The sequence below is a fragment of the Crocuta crocuta genome, unplaced genomic scaffold, assembly GCF_008692635.1.
Source record: "Crocuta crocuta isolate KB4526 unplaced genomic scaffold, BGI_CrCroc_1.0 scaffold197, whole genome shotgun sequence".
NCBI classification, from domain to species: Eukaryota; Metazoa; Chordata; class Mammalia; order Carnivora; family Hyaenidae; genus Crocuta; species Crocuta crocuta.
The window spans coordinates 12,211,367-12,234,988 of NW_027532002.1; the positions used below are offsets into that span (position 1 = coordinate 12,211,367).

The 23,622-nt window shown below is 37.7% G+C and overlaps 1 protein-coding gene and 1 long non-coding RNA gene across 2 annotated transcripts in view; one reads left to right on the forward strand and one right to left on the reverse strand.

Annotated features, from left to right (window-relative positions):
* The first annotated feature begins 968 nt into the window (after positions 1-968).
* TRA2A (transformer 2 alpha homolog) lies at positions 969-23,412 on the forward strand. Its single transcript, XM_077775461.1, has 8 exons — positions 969-1,175; positions 11,760-11,893; positions 15,705-15,870; positions 17,165-17,353; positions 20,350-20,465; positions 21,560-21,685; positions 22,211-22,278; positions 22,436-23,412. Exons 1-8 carry the CDS (start codon positions 1,140-1,142, stop codon positions 22,444-22,446), a joined length of 846 nt encoding a protein of 281 aa, XP_077631587.1. The 5' UTR covers positions 969-1,139; the 3' UTR covers positions 22,447-23,412.
* LOC144241019 (uncharacterized) overlaps positions 19,410-23,622 on the reverse strand; it is a 36,010-nt gene continuing 31,797 nt past the window's right edge. The window contains exon 5 of the long non-coding RNA XR_013337939.1: positions 19,410-19,589. This is a non-coding gene — a long non-coding RNA (uncharacterized LOC144241019). The remainder of the gene's footprint in view (positions 19,590-23,622) is intronic.

Consider the following 23,622-nt stretch of genomic DNA (forward strand, 5'->3'; position numbering starts at 1 on the left):
TGCTTTGAATTGACATGATGGAGGGGTTACAGTTAAAGTCAATGATAAACTTCATATTAAGTAAGTGAGTGACTGAAGGAGAGTGGAGAGCAAGAGTATTTCAGCTAAGGAACACAAGTTGCTGAGAGTCTAGAATGTTGGAGCGTGCATCTCCATGGAAAATGAAAGCACCAAGATTTAAGACTGCTGCAGAGAAGGACAGAAAAAGAGGAGCTAAGTAAGCGACTGCAGTAAGGAGAGGCAATGAGTGATCAAGTCTGATATGGAATTCAAAACTGAACTTAAAAAAAATAATTTAGATGGGGGCGTCTGACTCTTAATTTCAGTTCAGGTCATGTTCTCGTGGTTGGTTGGATTGAATCCCCGTCAGGCCCTGGCTGACAGCAAGAGCCTGCTTGGGATTCTCTCCTTCCGTAGCTCTCTGCCCCTCCCCCATTCGTGCAGGACTGCTCTCTCTCAAAATAAACATAAAAAAATAAAAAAGAAATTGACACAGATGTCTCTGCGTGGAGGGACTAAAGACAGCCAGGAGTGAGGCAAAGAACTGTGGCTCTTCATTATACACCTATCTGCGCATGTATTATGTGAGTAACATTACAAAGAGAAAAGGTCAAAGAAAAGTAATAGAAGTGCTGAAAATACCCCAGTATAAAACCCTGTTAATTACTGTATGCGCTCCGTTTTTCCTGTTCCATCAGAATTCATTTTGAAAATATTTAAAGGGACCAAGATCAATAAGAGCTCATCTGGCGATTAAAAATCTTCAAACCAACTGACGTTAGAAAGGAGTCCTAAATTTTGAGATTACTCAACCAAGGATTCGGTTCCAACGCGGCCAGGCTCGGAATACACTCTATTCCCCACTCGCTAGGCGGGGAGGGCCACAAAGCCTCACGGGAGGCGGGGCCATGACGTCACCGAGACGTCCCGCCCCCTTACGTCGCGCACTAGAAGGCCAGAGGGTTTCTGGCGGGGCCGGCGCCATTTTGCCGGAGCTTGCGACCAAGTGGGAGTGGAGTGGAGCGGCCGTTGTTGCCGACTCTTTCCTCCTCCCCACGGTCCAGTCAGCGGTTGATTAGGCCATCGGCCCTCAAGCCGAGACTTGTCTCTTATTTAGTTCTGGGAAGCGCCTGGCCGACATGAGTGATGTAGAGGAGAACAACTTCGAGGGCAGAGTGAGTACAAAGCCGCGGGAGCCGTCTTCGGCGGCGGCCCGATGCTCGGGGTTTCACGGGGACGAGCGCGGTCGGGAGGGGTTGCGGGGAGTCCTGCGGGGGCCCGCGGGGAGCAGCCTCTGGAGCCATCGCGGTTGTTTCCTCACATACCAAGATGGCTTCTGGGTTCCACTCTTTCCCCAAACACCACGGATAACCCCTCGTCCCCCCTTTTTGGAGACTGACTGATACCTGGACTCCTGGGTCCGATTCCCCCCACCCCCCCCGCATTGGCGCGCTCCCTTCTCCCCACCCCTGAGGCTTCCTTATCTCTGTTCCGAGGAGTGGGTCCCCGTCGCGGTGGGGAGGGAGGAGACGGCAGGGAGTTCCCCTCCGGCCGGATAGTGGTAGGTGCTTCCTGCGGTGGCATTTCTGGCGACCCCGAGCATCGTAGAGGGTCTCGGGGTCGAAACTGCGCGGGGCTGTTGTCCGGGCGGGGAGAAGCTGGCGTGGGACTAGCTGGGGCCTGTGTCTCCTTGGCTCTCTATTGCAGTGAGCGGCCGCGTCTCTGTTGGAACCGGCGGCGTTGCGTCTATAAAGGCGAAAGCCTTGAGGTTGAAGGTGGGACGAGCCTAATGAAGTGGTTAGTCAACGACCGCACCGACCCTTAAGCGTTCTTAAGACGAGAGCTGTGAGGGGAAAACTACGCAAGGAGCCCTTTTCCCTTAATGTCCCTTCTACTTTCTTTTCACTTCAAAAATGAATGTGGAAATGCTATAACGCCTGATTTTTTAATTCCTTGATGTTGGGTTTTTTTCTCTTTTCTTTATATCTCAACTTCTGATGCTTTCCTTCCTATGATCTTTCATCTAAAAACCACTTCTTTACAGGTCTTTACGGTAAAAAAAAAAATCTTACATAACTGAACAAATTTTGTGGCTCAGTATTTTGAAAATAGCTAGTCAGTTTATACTGTACTCAAAACGTTACCTGGAAATTACAGGCCGCCTCCCATTTCTCTCCTCACCCCGTCCCCCAGCAAAGAGGGCTCAGGGATTTTCATTATTTGGGGCCGATGAATATAAACATCACAAAGATACGTTATTCTCAGCCTAGATATACTAGAACATTAATCAGTGTTTGAGTTCTACTTCCGAAGTTAACCTGGTAGTGGCAATTGGTGGAAGTGGTTTAGTGTTAAACCGTGAAAAGAAAATCCCCAGGCAGCATGTTCTTGCTGTTGTGTTGGTATTCTAGTTACTAGGGGAAACGCATAAAAGCACTTAAGGTGTGTGCTGCCTGGAATGAATTTTGCCTTTTTAATAAAAGTACTTAGAACCAGAAAGTTAAAGCAGAAGGTTGATTTAGGCTTTTGTTCTTTATTAAGAGGAAAGAGATTTAAAGAGGTTAGAAACAAAACTACTTTTTAATGCCTATAAGATTGGGTTTTAAAAATGAAACCTGAATCACAGATCTAAATGGGTAGTTGAACCTGCTTATTTTATAGTATGGGGTATTGATTGTCCCAACAAAACTTTTAAAAAGTCTCTAATAAAAATACGTGGTGATAATTGTAAGCTGTTTGCTTTGAAAACGTTGGGTAGCTATGGAAAGAAATGTGGCTGTCAGTTAATCTTTCCTTCCATTGACTTTAGTACAGAAGTGTATTTTTTGTTAAGGTTTGTTTTGATTTGGTTTGTGGGGAAGTGAAGAGGCCTACTATTTGGGACCCTGTTTTCCTGTAAGTTCTTTTTAATTTGTCATCAAGTCAAGGAATAGAACAAGTTCTAAGTAATTGTCACCTTACCCACCTAACAAAGCTGTATATGTATGATCCCCATCCAATTTTAAGCTAAAATGTATGTAGGCATTAACATTTTATGTTAACGGAAAGTGGGTTCTTCCTCCTCCCCGTCCCTTGCAATATTTACTGTCATAGAAAACATTTTTTGACATGTGATAACCAGGTGTATTTTAGTATAAATGAACCGGTAGATTGAATAATGCGTTCGCCCACCCTTACCTATTACATCTTTTTTTTTTTTTTTTCTTTTGTAGGTTGGGGTAATTGTCTTTGTTATTGGTTATAGAATTAGAAGAATGCCAGAAGCTTTTCTTAGGGTGTACTTTTTCTTTTTTAAAATTGTTTCTTACAACAGTTTAACATTCACTAGTGCTTTTGGTTTTTAAACTATTGTGATATCTTTTAACTGCTAGCCACAAACCAGCAGTTTAAAAAAGTTTTTAAAGAATATGATTGTCCTGTTATCTTTGTATCTAAATGTAACGACCATTTAGAAAGGCTCAAAAAAGGATTTTCAAATGATGTTTTTGAGGTTTATAAGTAGTTACACTTCAAATTTTTTAACTAGAGAAAACATTGACAAGTCAATATTGAAATTTCATTTGCTTTACCTACAGAATAAATAGCACGTGTTAAACCCCATGTGACTGAAAGATATTTAGAATTAGAGGGCAACTTTTTTAGAGCATTTCAGAATCTTAACCACACCACACCTCCTCCCCCGATTTTTAATACATTTTCTAATTTATTGCTCAAGATATTTTTGCAAGGGCTAGAGTACTCTTAGCATTTCAGAAAGTAAAGCAGGCCTAGAAGGCCATGCAGCCAGGAATCTGAGATTTACAGGTCCCAGTCCATTGCTCATTGCATACATTATGCTGTATATATTTTGATTTACTTTTTAAACTTTTTTTTTAATGTTTTATTTATTTCTAAGAGAGAGAGACAACGTGAACAGGGGAGGGCCAGAGAGGGAGGGAGACACAGAATCCGAAACAGGCTCCAGGCTCTGAGCTAGCTGTCAGCACAGAGCCCGACGCAGGGCTGGAACCCACGAACCGTTTGATCATGACCTGAGCTGAAGTCGGACACTCAACCGGCTGAGCCACCCAGGTGCCCCTTGGTTTACTTTTTAAAAAGGAGCACATGTACTTCAGCATCTCAGAGACGTTAATAGAGTTTGTGAGAAACAGTTTACATGACCTGAATTTTCCACTGTACATTAATGTTTCTTCCATTGTAGAGGACTGGAGTAAAAGAACTTTAGGAAAGAAAATGAGCTGAATTTTGTTATAAGTAACCCTAATAGTAAACCCAATCAAAATTCCCTTCTGCCTAAAGTAAAACTGTTGAGCATCTGCTGCCTTTTAAGTAAAGGTCAGGTGTTTTTGAGGGAAAAAGAACTTGGATTCTAATTTGAGATGACTGACAGCTCAAATCTGTGTAAAAGTAAGTATATAATCAAGTTCCCTGTGATAGAATTAATAGGAATTCAAAAAATGAAGCTGGGTGGTTTTGTCAAGGGGAAAGGGAAAGCTTTACCTAATAGGTAAAACACTGGATCTTACAGTTAAGCAATAGATTGGTTGTATGGGTATGACAATGAGGAGGTTGCTGGCATAGTAAGAGATGATAGATTTGACTAGATAAGCAGTCCGATAATGGAGGGTTTTGAATTCTAGATTTAGAGATTTGGACTTAATCCAATATGCAGTAAGAAGGCATGTATGGATTCTTAATTCTGGGAGTGGCATAATGAAAGGAATTTTAGGAAAGAACAGAGGGACTGATACAAGAAGAGCAACAAGGCACATTTGAAGTATTTAAGGAAGGAAACTGAAAACTCTGGTTTAACTAAATAGGACAGCAGTGGGATGTAAAGAATGAGTGAGACATTTTCAAGGGGTCCAGAAGAATAGCGGTGCCTTTAAAATAAGTAGTAGATTCCTTAAAACAGTTTGCTTGGGACATGTATATTAAGTCTACAGAAATATATATATTTTTAATGTTTATTATTGAGAGACAGAAAGCATGAACAGTGGAGGGGCTGAGGGGGAGACACAGAATCTGAAGCAGGCTCCAGGCTCTGAGCTGTCAGCCCAGAGCCTGACACGAGGCTCAAATTCACAAATCATGAGATCATGACCTGAGCGGAAGTTGGACGCTTAACTGACTGAGCCACCCAGGTGCCCCTATAGAAATATTTTAAACAGAAATGTCTTTCTGAGCTGAGAGTGGGGCTGACACTTGAGCTATGACTTTGCATGTCATCTTCATAAAAAGAGTTGTTTGCTTCACATAGCTTAAAGTTAGGATTTAGGTCTCAAAAAATGTTTAGTCTCCTTCATAGAAATTATGAGGAATGGAAATTGAGTTTTTCATTCATTTTACTTATTTTATTCACCCTCTACCCCTAATTATTTTTAACAAAACTTAGAAAAATGTTAAGTCCATTTTTTTTTTTCTCATTCAGTGGCCCATTGTTTTTAATAGAGGTTAAAGATTTTCATGTAAGGGTCCATCTTAGAAATTCCACAGTTGTCTACGCTTTGTAGTACAGTTGAAGAGGAAAGATGCTACTTATTCTTGTCTGCTTTTCAGAGTTTGTTATAGCTTCTTGAGTAGCTAGAATATTTTTAGGTGACTCCTAGTGTTCCCCTTAATATATGAGATGGTTTGACTGGATGACAGAAGCAAAGAGCAAAATAAAAATTTGTCTCTACCAGTTTGAAATTAAAATGTGTGTGTGTTAAGACATTTTGCTAAAGAATAGCAAAAACAGGGGAAGCTTTTTTCTTCTCTGACTCCTGATTTGTAGTGATTGGGGCCATGACAGCTATTTGAAACTCATCTTGGTGACTAGCTTCTTTAATTTTTGTGTTTTTTTATGTTTTATTTATTTCTGAGAGAGAGAAATAGGCAGCATGAGCAAGGAGGGTCAGAGAGTGAGGGAGACACAGAATCTGAAGCAGGCTCCAGGCTCTGAGGTAGCCGTCAGCACAGAGCCCGTTGCAGGGCCCGAACCCATGAACTGTGAGATCATGACCTGAGCTGGAGACGGACACTCAACCGACTGAGCCACCCAGGTGCCCCAATGACTGGCTGCTTTAAAAAAAAATAATAATAATAATAATAATCTTAAACTAGGCCTTAAAATTTTCTGTTGATGAAACTTTAATAAATGTGAGAGTACAAGGGAGGTTTGCTCTCTCCTTTCCTTTTAAAAATGAAAAAAAATCTCTATTTTACAGATAAGAATGTCAGCCTTAGCTCTTAAAAATACTTAGTTCAAAAAAAATACTGTTTCTTAAGCACTTTAATTTCATGTATATCATCACATCAACTTGTTACAAAAGGGTAAGACTTTCTTTCCCATAGCAGTTACAGTATGAAACTTGACAGTCTTGTTTTAGGTTTAATTTATTAAAGTTAAGTGCTTTCGTCCAATTTTCATGGTTTTTTACTTCCTCTCAATTTTTAAGCAAAGAATTGCTAAACTTAAAACATTTTAATGCTCAGATTTTAATATTTGAGATTCTTCGAAGGGTACTGATTTGTTCAATATAGGTAGAAGATGGGATTTCTTTTTTTTTTTTTTTAATGTTTATTTTTGAGGTAGAGAAACGGAGCATCAGTGGGGGAAGAGCAGAAAGAGAGGGAAACAAAGAATCCAAGGCAGGCTCCAGGCTCTGAGCTGTCAGCACAGAACCTGATGCGGGGCTTGAACCCACAAACTGGGGGATCATGGCCTGAGCCACCCAGGCACCCCGAAGGTGGGATTTCTAAAGGGAGCAATGAACTAATTGTACCGACAGTGCGCAGATTTGTCATAGATGCTTAATGATTTGTGCCATTTCTAAAATGAGGATTAAAAAAATCTAGAGATCTGAAAGAATGTGAAGGGATTTAAATATTTAGAGGAAAAAAAGTTTAGAGGAGAATAATGAAGGAAATGTGGTTCCCACTCCTTCCTTTAGGTTATTGCCAGTATGTGGTTGTATATAATCCTTATTGTCTGATTATTTTCACCAAAATGAAATTTTGAATTATGAGTGACTAGGCCTGACCAATCTGAGGTAGAAAAACAGCTTTTTTCTTCTGTAGTTTACTCAAGATTCATAAATGATACAAGAAGAAGAGAACCTAAGTAGAAAATTCTATAGCAAGTTCTTAGTAAACAGTTTTTAGCCATTATTTAAAATTTAATATAACTAAGTTTATTGACCAGTTAAAATTTGTTTAAAAAAAAAAAAGATTATAAATGTTTCAGGTAATTCCATGGTTGTGACTGGTTTAAATTTCGTTATTTATGCATAAGTGGTAGCTCCTAAATAATTTCTTTAAGCATCTCCAAAATTATTACAAACGTTAGAGAATGTAAAGACAAAGTGTTAGAATTTCTGTGACCTGTGAGCCTTTATGGATGGAAAGACCGCTTTCTCCTCACTTAGAATGCAGCATACAAGTGGGGGTTTTTTTTTTTTAAGGAATTACTCTGATAGCAGTTATGGGTTAAGACAATGAAAGTATTTATTTTATAAGCTTAAGAGACTATCATACTCAAGAGGAAGGAGGCAGAACAGCTATTTATGTAGACTGAAATTAAAGAATTGGATAAACACAGGTTTCCAATAAATTTACCTAAATGCACTAGTGTATTTTTATGGACATAAATTTCCAATTACATAAAGTAGTGGGAAAATATTTTGAGAGACCTTGTTTTTAAAGTTTATACTGTTACATGAACTCAAATATGTATAAACTTGGCACTATTGGTATGGAATTTGTACTGCCATAATATTAGAATTGGTTGCAGCTTAGCATTTATATTGTGATGTGTTCATTTTAATGAACTTTCAAGTACTAAACATCTATGTTGTTGGAATTTTTTTCTTCCATCTATTATTTGATACTAGTATTAAAAGACTGCAATTATTGCTTAACTTAGGAATTGTTCACATTCTGCAACAATGTGTATATGTTTAATAACCTTTTTTCTTGATTAGAAGAATAGTACATGGTTGTTATAGTTATTTGCAGTGTGTAAATTGCAGCTTTTTTAACACAGATTGCTTGAATTGGATATATCATGGTACATTCCTGGTATTTGTGGTTAGCTCTCTGGTTTTTATTTTTGGCTATGTCCTTCAGCTGCCACCAGAGGTACCTTGATAATAAAGAATAGTTGAAAGAACAAACACCGTTTAAGCAGGTTGTACTATGAGAACTTTCTGCCTGGCTTCTGGTTTCTAGTAGGTAAGGTAGACTGGAAGCCTGTTTAAGATTGCTATTAAAAATTTGGATATAATTTGGTTGAGTCATTCTGTCCATTTTTTTTTTTAATTGGTTGTTGGATCACGATGCAGGTTACTGAGGAGTTTGCAGAATTTCTTGACTGGGCAGCTCTAAGAGTAGATTAAGTATAATCAAGTGAAACAGGACAGATAACAGCCCTTCTCAGTATTTTATTTTTCTGTTTGCAATTTCAATTCAGTTTCTAAATTCTGAAGTTTTATGTATTTCTCTGGGAAAAAAGTTAAAGTTATCATTTTGTAATAAAGATAAATCTCAAAGGTAGGAAAGTATAATCTAGCATTTGTCCACAAAGGTTGTAAGTTGGTTTCTATAGTGCATACTTTAGTGAAAATGGTACTTTGTACCAGCTTTTGAGAAATAAGTTACTTAAAAATGGTAGATATTAATTAATATGACTTTTTCTTTGTGAGGACTATTAACTATATTAGTTCTTAGAATGAGGGGCCTTTTTTTTTTTTTGGTATTACAGTAAAAATTCTGAAGAATTAGTAGTTTATTCTTCAGGTTAAGTTAACTGACAGTTACTGATTTACATTTTTAGATTGTATCTAAATTGTTTTCATAAGTTAAAATGATAGTGACAACTTTGTAACTAGGTGTGCAAGGGAGGTAAGAGGACTGTTTCTTAACCTTGAATGATTCCATGAAGAAATTTATGCAGATTTAAGTTTTCCTGGTACAAAAACAGAAGGATAGGCAACAAAAGACGTATTAGGTGGTTGTGAATCCAAAGATAATTAAAAAGTAAGACTTCTTTTATTTTTTTTTTTAATGTTTGTTTATTTTTGAAAGACAGATTGCAAGTAAGGGAGGGACAGATAGGGAGACACAGAATCTGAAGCAGGCTCCAGGCTCTGAGCTGTCAACACAGCTTGAACTCACTAGCTGTGAGATCATGACCTGAGCCGAAGTCAGACGCTTAACCAACTCAGCCACCCAAGCGCCCCAGCAGGACTTCTTTTAAAATATCCTAATGTCTTTTGAAAAAATACTGTGGTATCTTAATGTTATAACAAACCAAAAGGAAACTTTGTTTCTTCCACTGAGCTCTGTGCCAGAACTGAGATTGAAACTTTAAATTTTAAGATGTTACTAAGTTAGTTTACATTAATTTCTAAGAAATGTCGATTTTCAGCACTGTTGAATAATTTCAACTGTTATATTTATTTGTGAGAGAAGACTTGAAAATCAAACATACACATATTTGAACCATAATATTTTTACCATTTACTGGAAAGCTTCACATAAGCATTTAAGAATAAACTTAGGTTTTAATTTAAGACTGGTTTCTACAGATGTAAATTAAACATTTTACAGTGTTGGAGAGCATAGAGCATTCTGATGTGTATGTAAACATGAACTATGGTCATAATCATAGATACTATTCCATCTACTGCTGTTCAGCAGCATAAATGAATGTTACACCATAGGATCTGTGTTATAGAAGGGAAAGCCGAGAGAGAGGAGAGGATACTCTTTTTAGCTTAATGAACCAGCCTGTGAAATGGTTCAATTACAAGCAAATTACCCATTCCTTTTTTTTAAAGTACAGAATATGCTCCTTTTATAGTTTCAGTGAATGAAAAACTCTAAATTGCTATGCCTGCTCCAGGCATCTGTCCAGGAATTTGGAGAGTATAGACATGTGGTGAAAGATTTAGGTAGCTAAATGGGAAAGGTTGATATTGAAGAAGGTAGCTATATGTTTCAGTTTTGTTTGCATCTGAAAAAATAAATAGGCCTGAAAGCATTTGTACACTTCTTAATAAATAACTCTTTTGGCATTAAACTCAAAGGGAAAGTTTTAAGGAAGTTGCATGGTAGTCTCGTGGCATAAATGAAAATTGGTATGAAGTTGGGGTAATTATTTACACTGATAAGCAAGGATTAAATGGACAGAGAAACCAGACTGTCCATCCTACTATGGTCGTAAGTGCTCATATTTCTGTCAGATTAAGAAACAGTCTCTTAATCAGTTTTAAATCATTTGGTTTGGAAAGTTTTGATTTATATCCAACTTTTTCAGAAGTCAGTCAGTTTTCTGACACAAGATACAGTTACTGAAGGGAGTATATGTATGTGTAACTGCATAAAATGCAAAAAGGGAATGAAAAAATAAACACCATGATACTAATTTTATGACTTTTTGTACATTATGATACTTTGTGATAATACAGAATATTAAAATGGCACAGTTGCAAAATTATATCTATTAGTTATCTATAAGCCCAAGGGGACATTTTAAGAATTTCGTGTCCTCTTTTTCTCTTAAGTTTTCTTTATGCTTTATTTCAGAACATATGTTTCTGATTAAGTTGGAGTGTGCAAAGATAGTGGTCACGCATAATTGGGAAAAGATGTTAGTAATTTTGCTAATTTATTTTTTTTACTTTGAACATCAGCATGTGTTCTCTAATATGTGAGTTTAGGTAGGTGTGTGCAAATTTCAGCCCAGAATGCTTTGCTTTAACTGTATCTTGGTATCTTAGCATGGCTTAGTGAAAGCTTATTTTAAGATAACTAAGACTCCTCAAGTTATAAATTAATAAAAATTTAAGACACAGGTGGGGGGAATTACAGTTAATGTTAGATTTATGCTTGGATTACGTATTTATAATGAAGATTGTTCACATCTTAGGAACTAGGATGAAACATGAAAGGGGAGGAGGGTGAACAGTATGGTAAAAAACATTTAGAAAATACAGTAAATTTTCTTTAATTGTTAGAAACTAGACTTTTGAACAATTTTAAAGATTATAAAATTGTTTTTTAATAAACTAGTTATTTGCACTTTACCTGCTGGCTTTTCCATTTGGTAGATAACATTCTGAACTCCAGCAGAGTTTTATAATCCCCACGTGCTTAAATATACTAAATGTTCTTTTTCCATTAAGGTTAATGTTCGTGAAGAAATTGAAGAGTTTTTTCCAAGAATGTGGAAGATAAATCAAGATAAAAGAAGGCTAATGAAAAGTATTAAAGATCAGAAAATTAAAATTGAATGGGGGAAAAAATTGAACAGAAGATTGGTCAGATAGAAGCACTTGAATATTTTTTTAAGGCTATTTTGAATTGTTTGAATTGGGGAAGAATACACGAAGTATGAAAAATGAAAAACTCAATGAAGAATGAAGAGAAGTAGAAAGCAAGAGTGAAGTAGAATTAAAAGAATCTGGAAGAATGAATGGGTCCTAGGTTAAGTAAATGTATGGTTTATGTTCCAGTGTCTGTATGATCAAGTTGTAGATGAATTTGCATGATTACTTAGTTAATAGAGAATTGGTGATCTGGTTCAAGTAGGGAATTATTGAGGACAGTTAGCAGTATTAACAATGGGTTATTAATGAGCTGAAATTTTTTCTGGAGGGTGTTGCCTAACCATTTGTTTTTCAGGAGCAATCAATATAAATAATTACGGTACTTAAATGTTAGGTGTTAGGCATCTACGTGACCAGTGCCATTTGTAATACTGTCTTCTTTGTTAGGAGTCTCGCTCTCAGTCAAAATCTCCAACGGGAACTCCTGCTCGTGTAAAATCGGAGAGCAGGTCAGGATCTCGTAGTCCATCAAGGGTTTCCAAACACTCTGAATCCCATTCTCGATCAAGATCAAAATCCAGGTAAGTGTGCTTAAAATAGTACTTAAATTGCTTTCCTTGGATTTTCCAGAGTAAAGTGGTTTTCACCAAATCCTTTGTTTTTGCTGCATTTTGTATAGAAGTTAGACTGGGGCGCCTGGATGGCTCAGTCGGTTAAGCGTCCGACTTTGGCCCAGGTCATGATCTCGCCGTTCCCGAGTTTGAGCCCTGCGGCGGTTTCTGTTGCTGACAGCTCAGAGCCTGGAGCCTGTTTTGGATTCTCTGTCTCTCTGCCCCTCCTCTGATCACATTCTGTCTCTTTCTCATAAAGACTAAAACATTAAAAAAACAAAAATTAGAAATTAGACCAAAGAAATGTCGCCAAAAACATGAAGTAGTTTTTCCTCAAATTGTGGAGTTTAGAAAGGAATGTTCTAAGGGTGCCTGGGTGGTTAAGTTAAGTGTCACTCTTGGTCTTGCGTCAGTTCATGATCTCATGGTCATGGAATCTAGCTCCTGTTGGACTCTGCACTTAGTGAGGAGCCTGCTTGGGATTCTCTCTCCCTCCCTTCCCCACTCATGCATGTGCACTCTCCCAAAAATAAATAAATAAAACATTTTTAAAAAATGAGTGTTCTAGATAAAGATTTATATAAGGAGGAGTCATCTCTTGGCCCAACTAACTCATCAGATGCTGGCTGTTAATATAGATTAAATATTTGTTGATTTAAATGTATTTGGTATCTAAGAATTGGTTTTTTATTATATTTCAGTATTTGTACAGCCAGAAGGCAATTTTCTCCATTGGAGACTTGGCATGTAATTTAGAGCAGAGAAGGTTGATGTGCCTATGTTGTACTGGTTATCAGAATGTTTTGATAAGCTGTTCCAAGATTCATATTCTAGCTACATCCTTTACCTGAAGATTGTGACTCAGTAGGTTCAGGTTGGAACTCTGGTGAGATGTAATTGAGGCAAGGAGTGGGGGACTCTCTGGGTGATTCAGAACCCCTATCACCACTGTCTCCATTAATAAAAACTCCAGTGAACCATTGCAAAAGTTCACTGTATCAGATGTCCTAGGTGTATGGGGGTGGGTGAAAGAAAGTTTATAAACAACCAGGATGATTAATTCATTAAGCTATTATAATTTTTTTCTTTTTTTTTAGGTTTATTTAGTTAATAGAAATGGAGATAACGTGAGTGGGGGAATGGCAGAGAGAATCCCAAGGAGGCTCTACTCTGTCAGTGCAGAACCCTCGGCTGGGGGGGGGGGGNATGACCTGAGCCAAAACAGAGTCAGATGGTGATGCTTAACTGACTGAGCCACCCAGGCGCCCCTATAATTTCTTGATTAGAGGCATAATTACTTTCTTTTCTTTCCTTTTGTTTTTTTTCTTTTTTTAACCATTATTCTTTTTTGAGAGACAGAGACAACCTGAGCAGGGGAGGGTCCGAGAGAGGGGGAGACACAGAATCTGAAGCAGGCTCCAGGCTCTGAACTATCAGCACAGAGCCTGATGCAGGGCTGAACTCACGAACTGCAAGATCATGACCTGAGTGAAGTTGGACACCTAACCCGATTGAGCCACCCAGGCGCCCCAAAAAGCTGTACTTTCCTTGAGGCCACAGCTATGTCTTTTGTATCATATCCATGATCTAACTTGATTTACTAACCACTGTAATTAAATCATGTGCAGAATAGCATTGTGTAGAATTTGGGTGTGCAAACAGAAATGAGCATTTTTTTATAGACTTTTTTTTTTTTAGTTTTTATTTCTAGGAGAGAGAGAGAGAGAGAGAGAGACAGCGTGAGCNTCAGCACAGACCTGACGCGGGGCTCGAACCCACGAACCGCAAGATCATGACCTAAGTGAAAGTTGGACACTTAACCGACTAAGCCACCCAGGCGCCCCGAAATGAGCATATTTTTATCTTAGGACCTTCGCACTTGTTCTCGGCCTAGAATTCTTTTCCCTCAGATATTCAATCACTTAATTTATTCTCTGCCTGTGTGCTACCTGTGAATATTAAAGAGCATGCACACCTTATTGCATTGCTCTTAATTTTTTTTCGTAATACTTACCACTGTCTGATTTCAGAGAAAAGTTAGGCACTCCTGAAGGATTTTTAATTTATGTCTCATTTATCATTACTTTTTAAATACAACAGTTGAGGGGTGCCTGGGTGGTTCAGTTGATTAAGTGTCTGACTTAGGCTTAGGTCATATCTCAAGGTTAATTGGTTCTACCCCTATATCAGGCTCTCTGTTGTCAGCACAGAGCCCGCTTTGGATTCTCACTCTCTCTGCGTTNNNCTGAGCTGTCACCAGAGCCTATGCGGGGCTTGAACCCACAAACTGAGAGATCATAACCTGAGCCGAAGTCAGACACTTCTCTTTTAAATTGAGAGTATAAATTAGAGCTAAAAAAACTGGGAGATCTCATCTTAAATGTGCTAGGAACCACATCTCCAGGTCATGCCAAGGAACTTTTGCTCTTGCTATTCCTAGAACATTTTTCCTCTGTCTCCCTAGTAAAATTTATCTCCCAGCTTCACTATTAGCCTTCTTTGTTTTGAATAATCTTCCCTAGTTAATTTTATTCTCTTCACCCATGTGCTCTCTTTTTAGACTTTATAGCCCTTCGCATGTATAACATTTATTGAATGCCTTAAACAGGTTATTTTTTAAGACTGTGATCGCTCCTGGTCTGGGTGTTTATTAAAGATGGGTCATATGAATAGTAAATAAGAAATTGTTAACGTTGAGAGGCAAGGAAAGAATCAGAGTGACTGGAAATAGAGGCAGGAGATGAATTAGGGAATCAGCAGAGGGGAAAGATGAATGCGATGCTGTAGAAAGCTTGAAGAAATGAAGACTTATGTGGGCGTTTAGGTTGTTGAATTAATTTAGGAGATACTGGATTGCAGTATGCTAAAGAAAGATTGGAAAGGAAGTGACGTAACAACGAAGGGAATGTAGAACTATATTGAGAAGATGGTAACAAAGGATTTTACTGTGGTGGTAATGGCAGTTGGTGATTTGTCTTTGTTATGGTAAGATACACATAACAAAATTTACAGGCTTGGGCACCTAGATGGTTCATTCAGTTGAGTGTCTGACTTTGGCTCAGGTCATGATCTTGCAGTTCATGGTTTTAAGCCCTGCCTTGGGCTCTGTGCTGACAGCTCAGAGCCTTTAGCTTGCTTCCGATTCTCTGTCTCCCTCTCTATGTCCTTTGCTTGCTCACACTCACTTGCTCTCTCTTTCTCTTTCTCTCTCAAAAACAAATATTAAAAACAATTTTTTAAAATTTATAGTCTTAACCATGTTTAAGTATGCTGTTGAGTGATATTAAATACGTTACCATTGTGCAACCATCACTACCATCTGTCCCAGAACTCTTCATCTTATAAAACTAAAAAAACACTCTATACCCGGTAAGCAGTGGCCTCTTGTTTTCCCCTCCTCCCATCATTTTACTTTCTGGCTGTATGGTTTTGACTTCTCTAAGAACCTTGTGTGAGTGGAATCACAGTATTTGTCTTTTGTGGCTGGCTTGTTTGACTTAGCATAATGTCCTCAGGGGTCATTCATGTGTCAGAATATTGCAGGATTTCCTTATTGCTTGTTTTGTGTTTTTTTAAAGAGGGTAGAGCTGTAACATGCTTGTGAGGTAGAGTGAAAAGAGTGAGCGTAGAAGGGATAGACTGAACAAGATGATTGTATGATTAAGAGAACAAGAAGAATATACTTGCCTCAGAAAGGAAAAAGGAGCTGGGGTAGAAGTATAAATCCTTGGCATTACCCATCTTGCTTCAGTATTTTCACTTAAATGTATTTCTCTCAAAGGTCGAGGTCACGGAGGCATTCTCATAGACGTTACACTCGATCAAGATCCCATTCTCACTCTCATAGGAGACGATCTCGAAGTAGGTCATATACACCTGAATACCGGCGTCGAAGAAGCCGAAGTCACTCTCCAATGTCTAACCGGAGAAGACATACAGGCAGCAGGGTATGTAGTTTTTAAAAATTAATGAAAACTTACTTTGTCTTAGGTGATTAGTTATAGCATAATAGTTTGCTTTCATGAGACTAGACCATTATTTAAAAGTGGTACTCCAGGGGCACCTGGTTGATTCAGTCAATGGAACATGCAACTCTTGATCTTAGGGTTATGAGTTCCAGCCCCTCATTGTGTGTAGAGATTACTTAAGGAAATAAAAAGTAAAGTGATACTCCAGAAACCTCCTTAAGCTTATGAATATTATCTGTGTTCATTTAAGTATATTTTCTTGGTACCTGGGTGGCTCAGTTGGTTAAATGTCCAACTCCTGTTTTCAGCTCAGACCGTGATCTTATGGTTCATGGGTTCGAGCTCCAAGTCGGGCTCTGTGCTGACATCACGGGGCCTGCTTAGGAATCTGTCTCTCAAAATAAACATTTAACAGCAATTTTTTTATTACTTTTCTTTTTTTGACTTTTGAGTGAGAAGTTGAAATTTGGGAAGAAAATACATGTTCTAAGAATTAAAATGAAAACCATAAAATGAGAATATTGAGATAAAAAAGTTTTGATGGGGGGCTGAGGGAAGCTGTCAGGGAATACATGTAGTAGTAATAATATAACATTTACATATTGAGCACTCTGCAGACGTTTTCAATACATGTAATAGATAAGCAAGTTGAGTCTTGGATATGTGACATTGATGTTTGGATTTTGGCTAACTGGCAGAGCCCAGGTATCAACTAGGCTACTTGCCTCTCAAACTTTCTGTGCTTTGGTGCTGCATTTTTCCCCTATGTGATACTGAATAATTAAAGTGTTATGGAGTCTGCTCTTATTTAATAATAACGCTTTGAAATCTGTACATATATTTTTCAAATCTGGACTGTGGGGAAAATTGAAAGAATATCCTTATTAATAAGAATGAAAATGGAAGAAAGTCTAATTAGCACTTAAAGAGGAAATACTAAGTACAAATCTGTAAGATATAAAACATTTGAATAAACCACAAATAAGACTTTATTTAAACTAGGGTGGATTCTTTGGTTACATTCTGAAAATTGTGGGGCTAGAAAGTAGGGATGTTTTTATTCAGAATACAACTGGATATATACTCCAAAAAAGGCCTGAGTGTACTGTAAACGGTAAAATATGATTTGTCTGGGAAATCCTTCTTTCCAAGTAACTTGAAATAGTATAATCTTTGTGTATTAGATGAGGTGTTCTAGGCAAAGCGTTTCTGTGTTTTAATTTTTACTTCAATTTGGAGCTTGAAATTAAATCACATCTTAAATATTCAACAGGCAAATCCAGATCCGAACACTTGCCTTGGAGTGTTTGGCCTCAGTTTGTACACAACAGAGAGAGATCTTCGTGAAGTATTTTCTCGATATGGACCATTGAGTGGTGTCAATGTGGTTTATGATCAGCGAACTGGACGATCACGAGGATTTGCTTTTGTTTATTTTGAAAGAATAGATGACTCAAAAGAGGTAATTTTATAATTATTTGTCAATTTGAAGTTTTTCTGAGGTACATAATTATAATGTCAAGTTATTGTTAAAAGTGACTGATAGTCTCCCAGTTCCATCACATGTTCTCTTTCATTCCTTGCTCAGTGTTACAATTTGGAAATTACCATCTTCACTTTCCAGCGACTATTTTCTGAGATACGCATATCCTGATTGAAAACTGGCCTTGGAAAGTGAGATGTATGTGTTTGAGTTGATGGGAAAAGTAGAACATATAAATGTTCTTCTTTGGGGCGCCTGGGTGGCTCAGTCGGTTAAGCGTCCGACTTCGGCTCAGGTCATGATCTCACAGTTCGTGGGTTCGAGCCCCGCGTCCGGCTCTGTGCTAACAAGCTAGCTCAGAGCCTGGAGCCTGTCTTCAGATTCCGTGTCTCCCTCTGTCTCTGACCCTCCCCTGCTCATGCTGTCTCTATTTCTCTCTAAAAAATTAAAAAAAGAAAACATTAAAAAATTAAAAAAAAAAAAAAATGTTCTTCTTTGACTAAGTCTTATACTCCCAAGAAGATGATTGAACTGACATTCTAGAAATTATATTTGGGGGTGCCTGGTAAGCTTGGTTGGTGGAGAGTGCAACTCTTGATCTTGCGGTTGTGAATTCAGGCCCACTCTGGGTGTAGAGGTTACTTAAAATCTTTTCTAAAAAGTTAAAAAGAAAGTATATAATATTTAGGTTTAATCTATTTATTTGTTTATTTTTATTTTGCAAGAAGACACAGCGAAAGTGGGGGACAGGCAGAGGGGGAGAGAGAGAATCCCAAGCAGGCTTTGTGCTGCCAGCACAGAGCCTTATGTTGGGCTTGAATTCACAAAATCACAAGATCATGACCTGAGCTGAAACCAAGAGTGATATGCTTAACCAACTGAGCCACCTAGGTACTCCTGAAATTGTACTATTCTAATGTATTTGATAGTGTAATATAAAAGGAGCAGTAGGCTTGCTTTCTCTATACTAGAGTTCATAGTGATTGGATTAGAAAATTCCACTTTAGGGGCGCCTGGGTGGCTTAGTCGGTTAAGCGTCCGACTTTCGCTTAGGTCATGATCTCACGGTTCGTGGGTTCGAGCCCCGCGTCAGGCTCTGTGCTGACTGCCAGCTCAGAGCCTGGAGCCTGTTTCAGTCTGTGACTCCCTCTCTCTCTGACCCTCCCCTGCTCACGCTCTCTCTCTCTCTCTCTGTCTCTCCTAGAAATAAATAAAACATTAAAAAGTTTAAAAAAAAAAAAATTCCACTTTAAGGAATTTGAAGCCCATTATTGAGTTTTTATCAAACCTTTTTTTGTTTTTTTTGTTACTATCAAACCTTCATAAAATGTCAGGTACCTGGCTGTTCACTTGGTAGAGCATGTGACTCTTGATCTCAAGGTTGTGAGGTTTGAGCCCCACATTGGTACTATTCTACCAATAGTAGTTATCCAGTTACTATTTTACATGTGATAGTTGAATGTGGGTCATTGCTCTATGTATCAACGATGTTTGATTGTGACATAAACAGTCAAAAGTTAGCATATCATGGGGCACCTGGGTGGCTCAGTCGGTTAAGTGTCTGACTTCGGCTTAGGTTATGATCTCGCGGTTCGTGGGTTCGAGCCTCATGTCAGGCTCTGTGCTGGCGGCTAGCTTAGAGCCTGGAGCCTACTTCGGATTCTGTGTCTCCCACTCTCTCTCTGACCTTCCCCTGCTCACGCTGTCTCTCTCTCTCAGAAATAAATAAAAAACATTAAAAAAAAAAAGTTAGCATATCTTTCAAAAATAATAGATGCTAGTGGCATCTAGTAGATAGAGGCCAAGAATACTAACATCTTACAATGCACAGGATAGCCACTCACAACATAGAATTAGCAGTCCCAAAATGTCAATAGTGCAAGGGTTGAAAAACCTCAGATAATTCTAGCATAACAATATAATGCTCCATGTTGTAAGTCAGACATTGTAATTAGCATTCCCTAATGTTTTGATCTGTCAAATATTACTTTTTTGGTCACATATTTGTGATTTATTTCTGATATCAATTAAGGGATAAAGGTATAAACTTAAAAAAATAGTAGGAGGGAGTTCCTGGGTGGCTCACTCGGTTAAGCAGCCGACTCTGATATCTGCTGCTCAGGTCGTGATCTCCTGGTTCATCCCAGCCTCAGGCTCTGCACTGAGTGTGGAGCTTGCTTGGGATTCTCTCACTCCTCTCTGCGTCTTGCGCACGCTGTTTCTCTCAAAAAAAAAAAAAACAATTAGAAAACTTTTTAAGTAAAAATACTAAGATACCTGACTTGAAGTGAAGGTTGTGAAGTGTAAAACAATACCATAATTAAGGTTTTTTTTTTTTAATATGAAACGTATTTGTCCTAGCTCTTGATTCCTCCCACAACTGCCCCGCCAGGTTTGTTTCCTTTATAAAATAAAATGAAATTGGCAACTTTACTGTCAGTTCCAAAGAACTTGCAAATGTGTAAGGTGCTTGGATTATTGCCACATTCATTGGTATTCATGCCAAATGGCAGAGTTAACACTGGTAATGTGACTGCAGGTATATAGACAGGAGCATTTGTTGACCGTTTAAAAGTTCTTTTATATTTGGAGTTCACTAGGTGGCGGTGTGTTACCTAAGGAATAGTTTTTGGTCTGCTGAATGGCAATTTCTGAGTTGCCTACACTGATTCTAGTAACTGCAGCCTCAGAGTTATGCAGGCTTCCCAAGTTGTGTGGTTCCTTCTCCATCGCTGCTCCCAGTCTTTCATCAGAGGCAGGTTTAAGTGTCTCTGTGTGCATTAGAAAACTCAATACTGTTGACATGCATAGAGCAAGGATTAATAATGTAAAATCTTTTGGCCCCTGTGTAGGAAAAAAGTGTTTAGAGAATTTTAATTTAATTTCAAATGGAAAATGTGCCAAATTTGTTGCAGTTTCAGTAGTTTCTTCTTAGTGAATTATGCATGACTTTGTATGCCTATTCTCTGTTAAAGGCAATGGAAAGGGCAAATGGGATGGAGCTGGATGGTCGAAGAATTCGTGTGGATTATTCTATTACCAAGAGAGCACACACCCCTACACCTGGCATCTACATGGGCCGACCAACTCAGTAAGATTTCGAGTTTTCTTTTTTTTTTTTTTTTAGATTTCAAGGTTTCTAAGCTAAGCTGTAAGAGCTAGAAATTTACCAGAAATGCATGCAAATTTTTTATTAATCAGAATATAATACTTTTTTCTATAATTAGAATAGAAAGTTCAATTTGTATATATTCTAATATCTATTTGAGGAGGAGGACAAATTAAAGCCGTCAAGAGTTGTTCCTGGCTCTTTGCTTGGTGCGATACAAATAGAAAAATTATTAAAGATGAGAAAAATAGTGTATGCTTTTAAGTATTTATTCTCTTTCTATTATGTGACTTTGGAAGCCTTGTGAATAGGGAAGGGTTTTATTGGTAGTGATACATATTTTTTTAGGCTTGTTTTCACATTGTGCAGAAAATAAGCAGGATTTTATTTTATTTTATTTTATTTTTTTTAGTATAATATAGCCAAAGATGGTATTTCTTAAGAATGAAAGAAGGAATTACTTTCAGTTATTTTGAAATCTTACTTAGGAACATGTAGGGTTTGGCAGGGCGAGCCTACAGAAAACTAAACTGAAAATAATGTTCCTGTGATTAGGAGTTGAGAAAACAACAGGAGATAGTGCTTAGAGTTTAAATTCACTGCCAAAGACTTATAAACAAGACCTCAAAATTGTTGTAGTGATGCCCCTTAGTGTAAAGTAGTTAAGTGTGTTTGCTATTCAGGGTTGGTTTTGAATTCGTGATGTTTATTAATTGCATTTGAGTTAGTCTTAAGGACTCACATCTTAGGCATTTTGGTGCTGTTTCCTAGCACAGTGCTTCATTTCGCCTTGTCAAAAAGACAAGGTCCTGCTGGTTTAGGTAGTATAAAAGAGCAGTTTATAATTTGGAGAGTTCTGGGAAATCATTCCTGGTTATTTGTGTAATGAATAGGAAGCCAAAACCGAATAATACCATGGGAGTCAGCAAAGTGAGGTGTGGAGTTAATGGACACGAAAAGGGTTATCTTTTTTCCTACCTTCTTTTCCCTCCTTCCTCCATTTTATTTAAGCACCAGTTGTTATTAAATGATACTGGAAAATCACACTGATGTAAAATTTTTACATTTTTCTGTAGTAGTGGCGGTGGCGGTGGCGGAGGTGGTGGTGGAGGTGGAGGAGGTGGCAGGCGTCGAGATTCATACTATGATAGAGGATATGATCGTGGGTATGACAGATATGAAGACTATGATTACCGGTACAGGTAATGTTTTAATTTGTAATTTCTGTTCTAAATTAGATGATAGTAGTAGTATTTGGCACTTTTATGTTTCATATGTATTAATAAAATATTTAAAATAGATTTTATAGGGCATGCCTGGGTGGCTCAGTTGGTTAAGCATCTGACTTTGGCTCAGGTCATGATCTCACAGTTTGTGAGTTCAAGCCCTGCCATCTAACAATGCAGAGCCTGCTTGGGATTCTCTCCCCCTCTGTCTGTCTGTCCCTCCCCCACTTGTGCTTTAAATAAGTTTAAAAAAATGAAATGGATTTTATATGATGGCGTCTTGAGAAAGGGGGAAATAATTTTCTCAAGATTGAGAACAGAGGTCAGTAATCTGTATTTGTCAATATTTTGTTGTGTCATATGCTTGCTGTTCTTGTATTAATTGGCACACGAAATGTAATGGTTATCATCTCGGATCCATTATTTGAATGATAGGTAATTTTTATTTTCAGCTGCCTCCGTGATTATGTGGTATGCTAAATAATCTTTTATTTCTTACAGAAGAAGATCACCTTCTCCTTACTATAGTCGATACAGATCACGATCAAGATCTCGTTCCTACAGTCCAAGTATGTACACCTTTACTTTTGTGGCACTAAGAACCACTAGTAATTAATGGTTTATTTTAGAAAATCTGGGTATATGGAGACTATTCATAGTTGGATGCCTACTAGGCAAGTCAAACTATAATTGTCATTTTGACTTTTATTTTTTGCTCTCTTTCAGGACGCTATTGATAAACAGAGTGGTTCCAGATGAGGACGTCTTTCTCTCTCTCTCTCTCTCTTTTTTTTGTTTCACTTTTTGTTTTTGTTTTTTTCGTTTTTGGGGTTTTTTTGTTTGTTTGGTTTGGTTTTGGTTTGGTTTGTTTCATTCTGGATTTCCCCAAGCTTCTAATCTTTCTTACTCCTTTAAAAAGAACCTTTAAAAAAAAATCTTTGATTTATTTACCATCTACACTTTGTCAATTGTATTGCTGTTTTCCACCCCTTTTAGTATATTCTTAAAGATGTAATTATTGTCGGTTTGAGTAGTTAAACATCTTAAGTAAAAAAGGAACCCCCAGTGTTATATGCTTTGTAAATGATTTTTTCCCCTTTGCTTTGCTTTTACAGAAAATTAACTCCTGACTAATCAAATGAGGAAAGAAATGATCTTTTAAAAGCTTCCTTTGTGTTAGATATTGTATTAGACATTGTACTAGAGACCTGCATTTACACTGAACTCCTTTTTTAACTTTCTTTTGGGGAAGGCAGTAACACACAAAGTAGTTCAGTCATGTCAAGTTTGTCTGGGGTGGCATGGAGCAGTCAAATAGTTAAGTGTAGAAAGTTTGAAGCTATAGAAGAAAACACTTTGTCATTTCTTTTGAAGAACGAAATTTATGAACCCTAAAAATTACGTTGTTTTTTTAGAGATGAAAAGCTTGTGGACTCCTACAAAACATGTTGTATTTAAAATACATCTGTTAAAACTTAAAAGTGTGATTTTTGTGTTGAATTTATTGAAGTTTTAAGTATTCCCTTAATCAGTGAAGGACAACTCTTATTTATTACTTAGAGCAATTATATACTTTGCTGTTAGAAATTTTGGTATTCGAACAATGGTTAAGCGGGCTATTATTGTATAGTATGAATCCTTAGAAGATATGTGTGAGGAAAAGTAGTCTCCTTTCAAATAAAACTTAATTTCTTTGAAAATGAGACTGTCTATTTTATTGTGGTAGGATGAGAAACTATTAACTGGATTGATTTGGGAACCAGTCCCTTTCCTAACATACTTGCTTATACCTGATTGTATAATTCTGTTCCTTCCTCAGTCTTAAAATTTTTTTAATGTTTATTTTTTGAGAGAGAGAGAGTACAAGCTGGGGTGGGGCAGAGAGAGAGGGAGACATAGAATCTGAAGCAGGC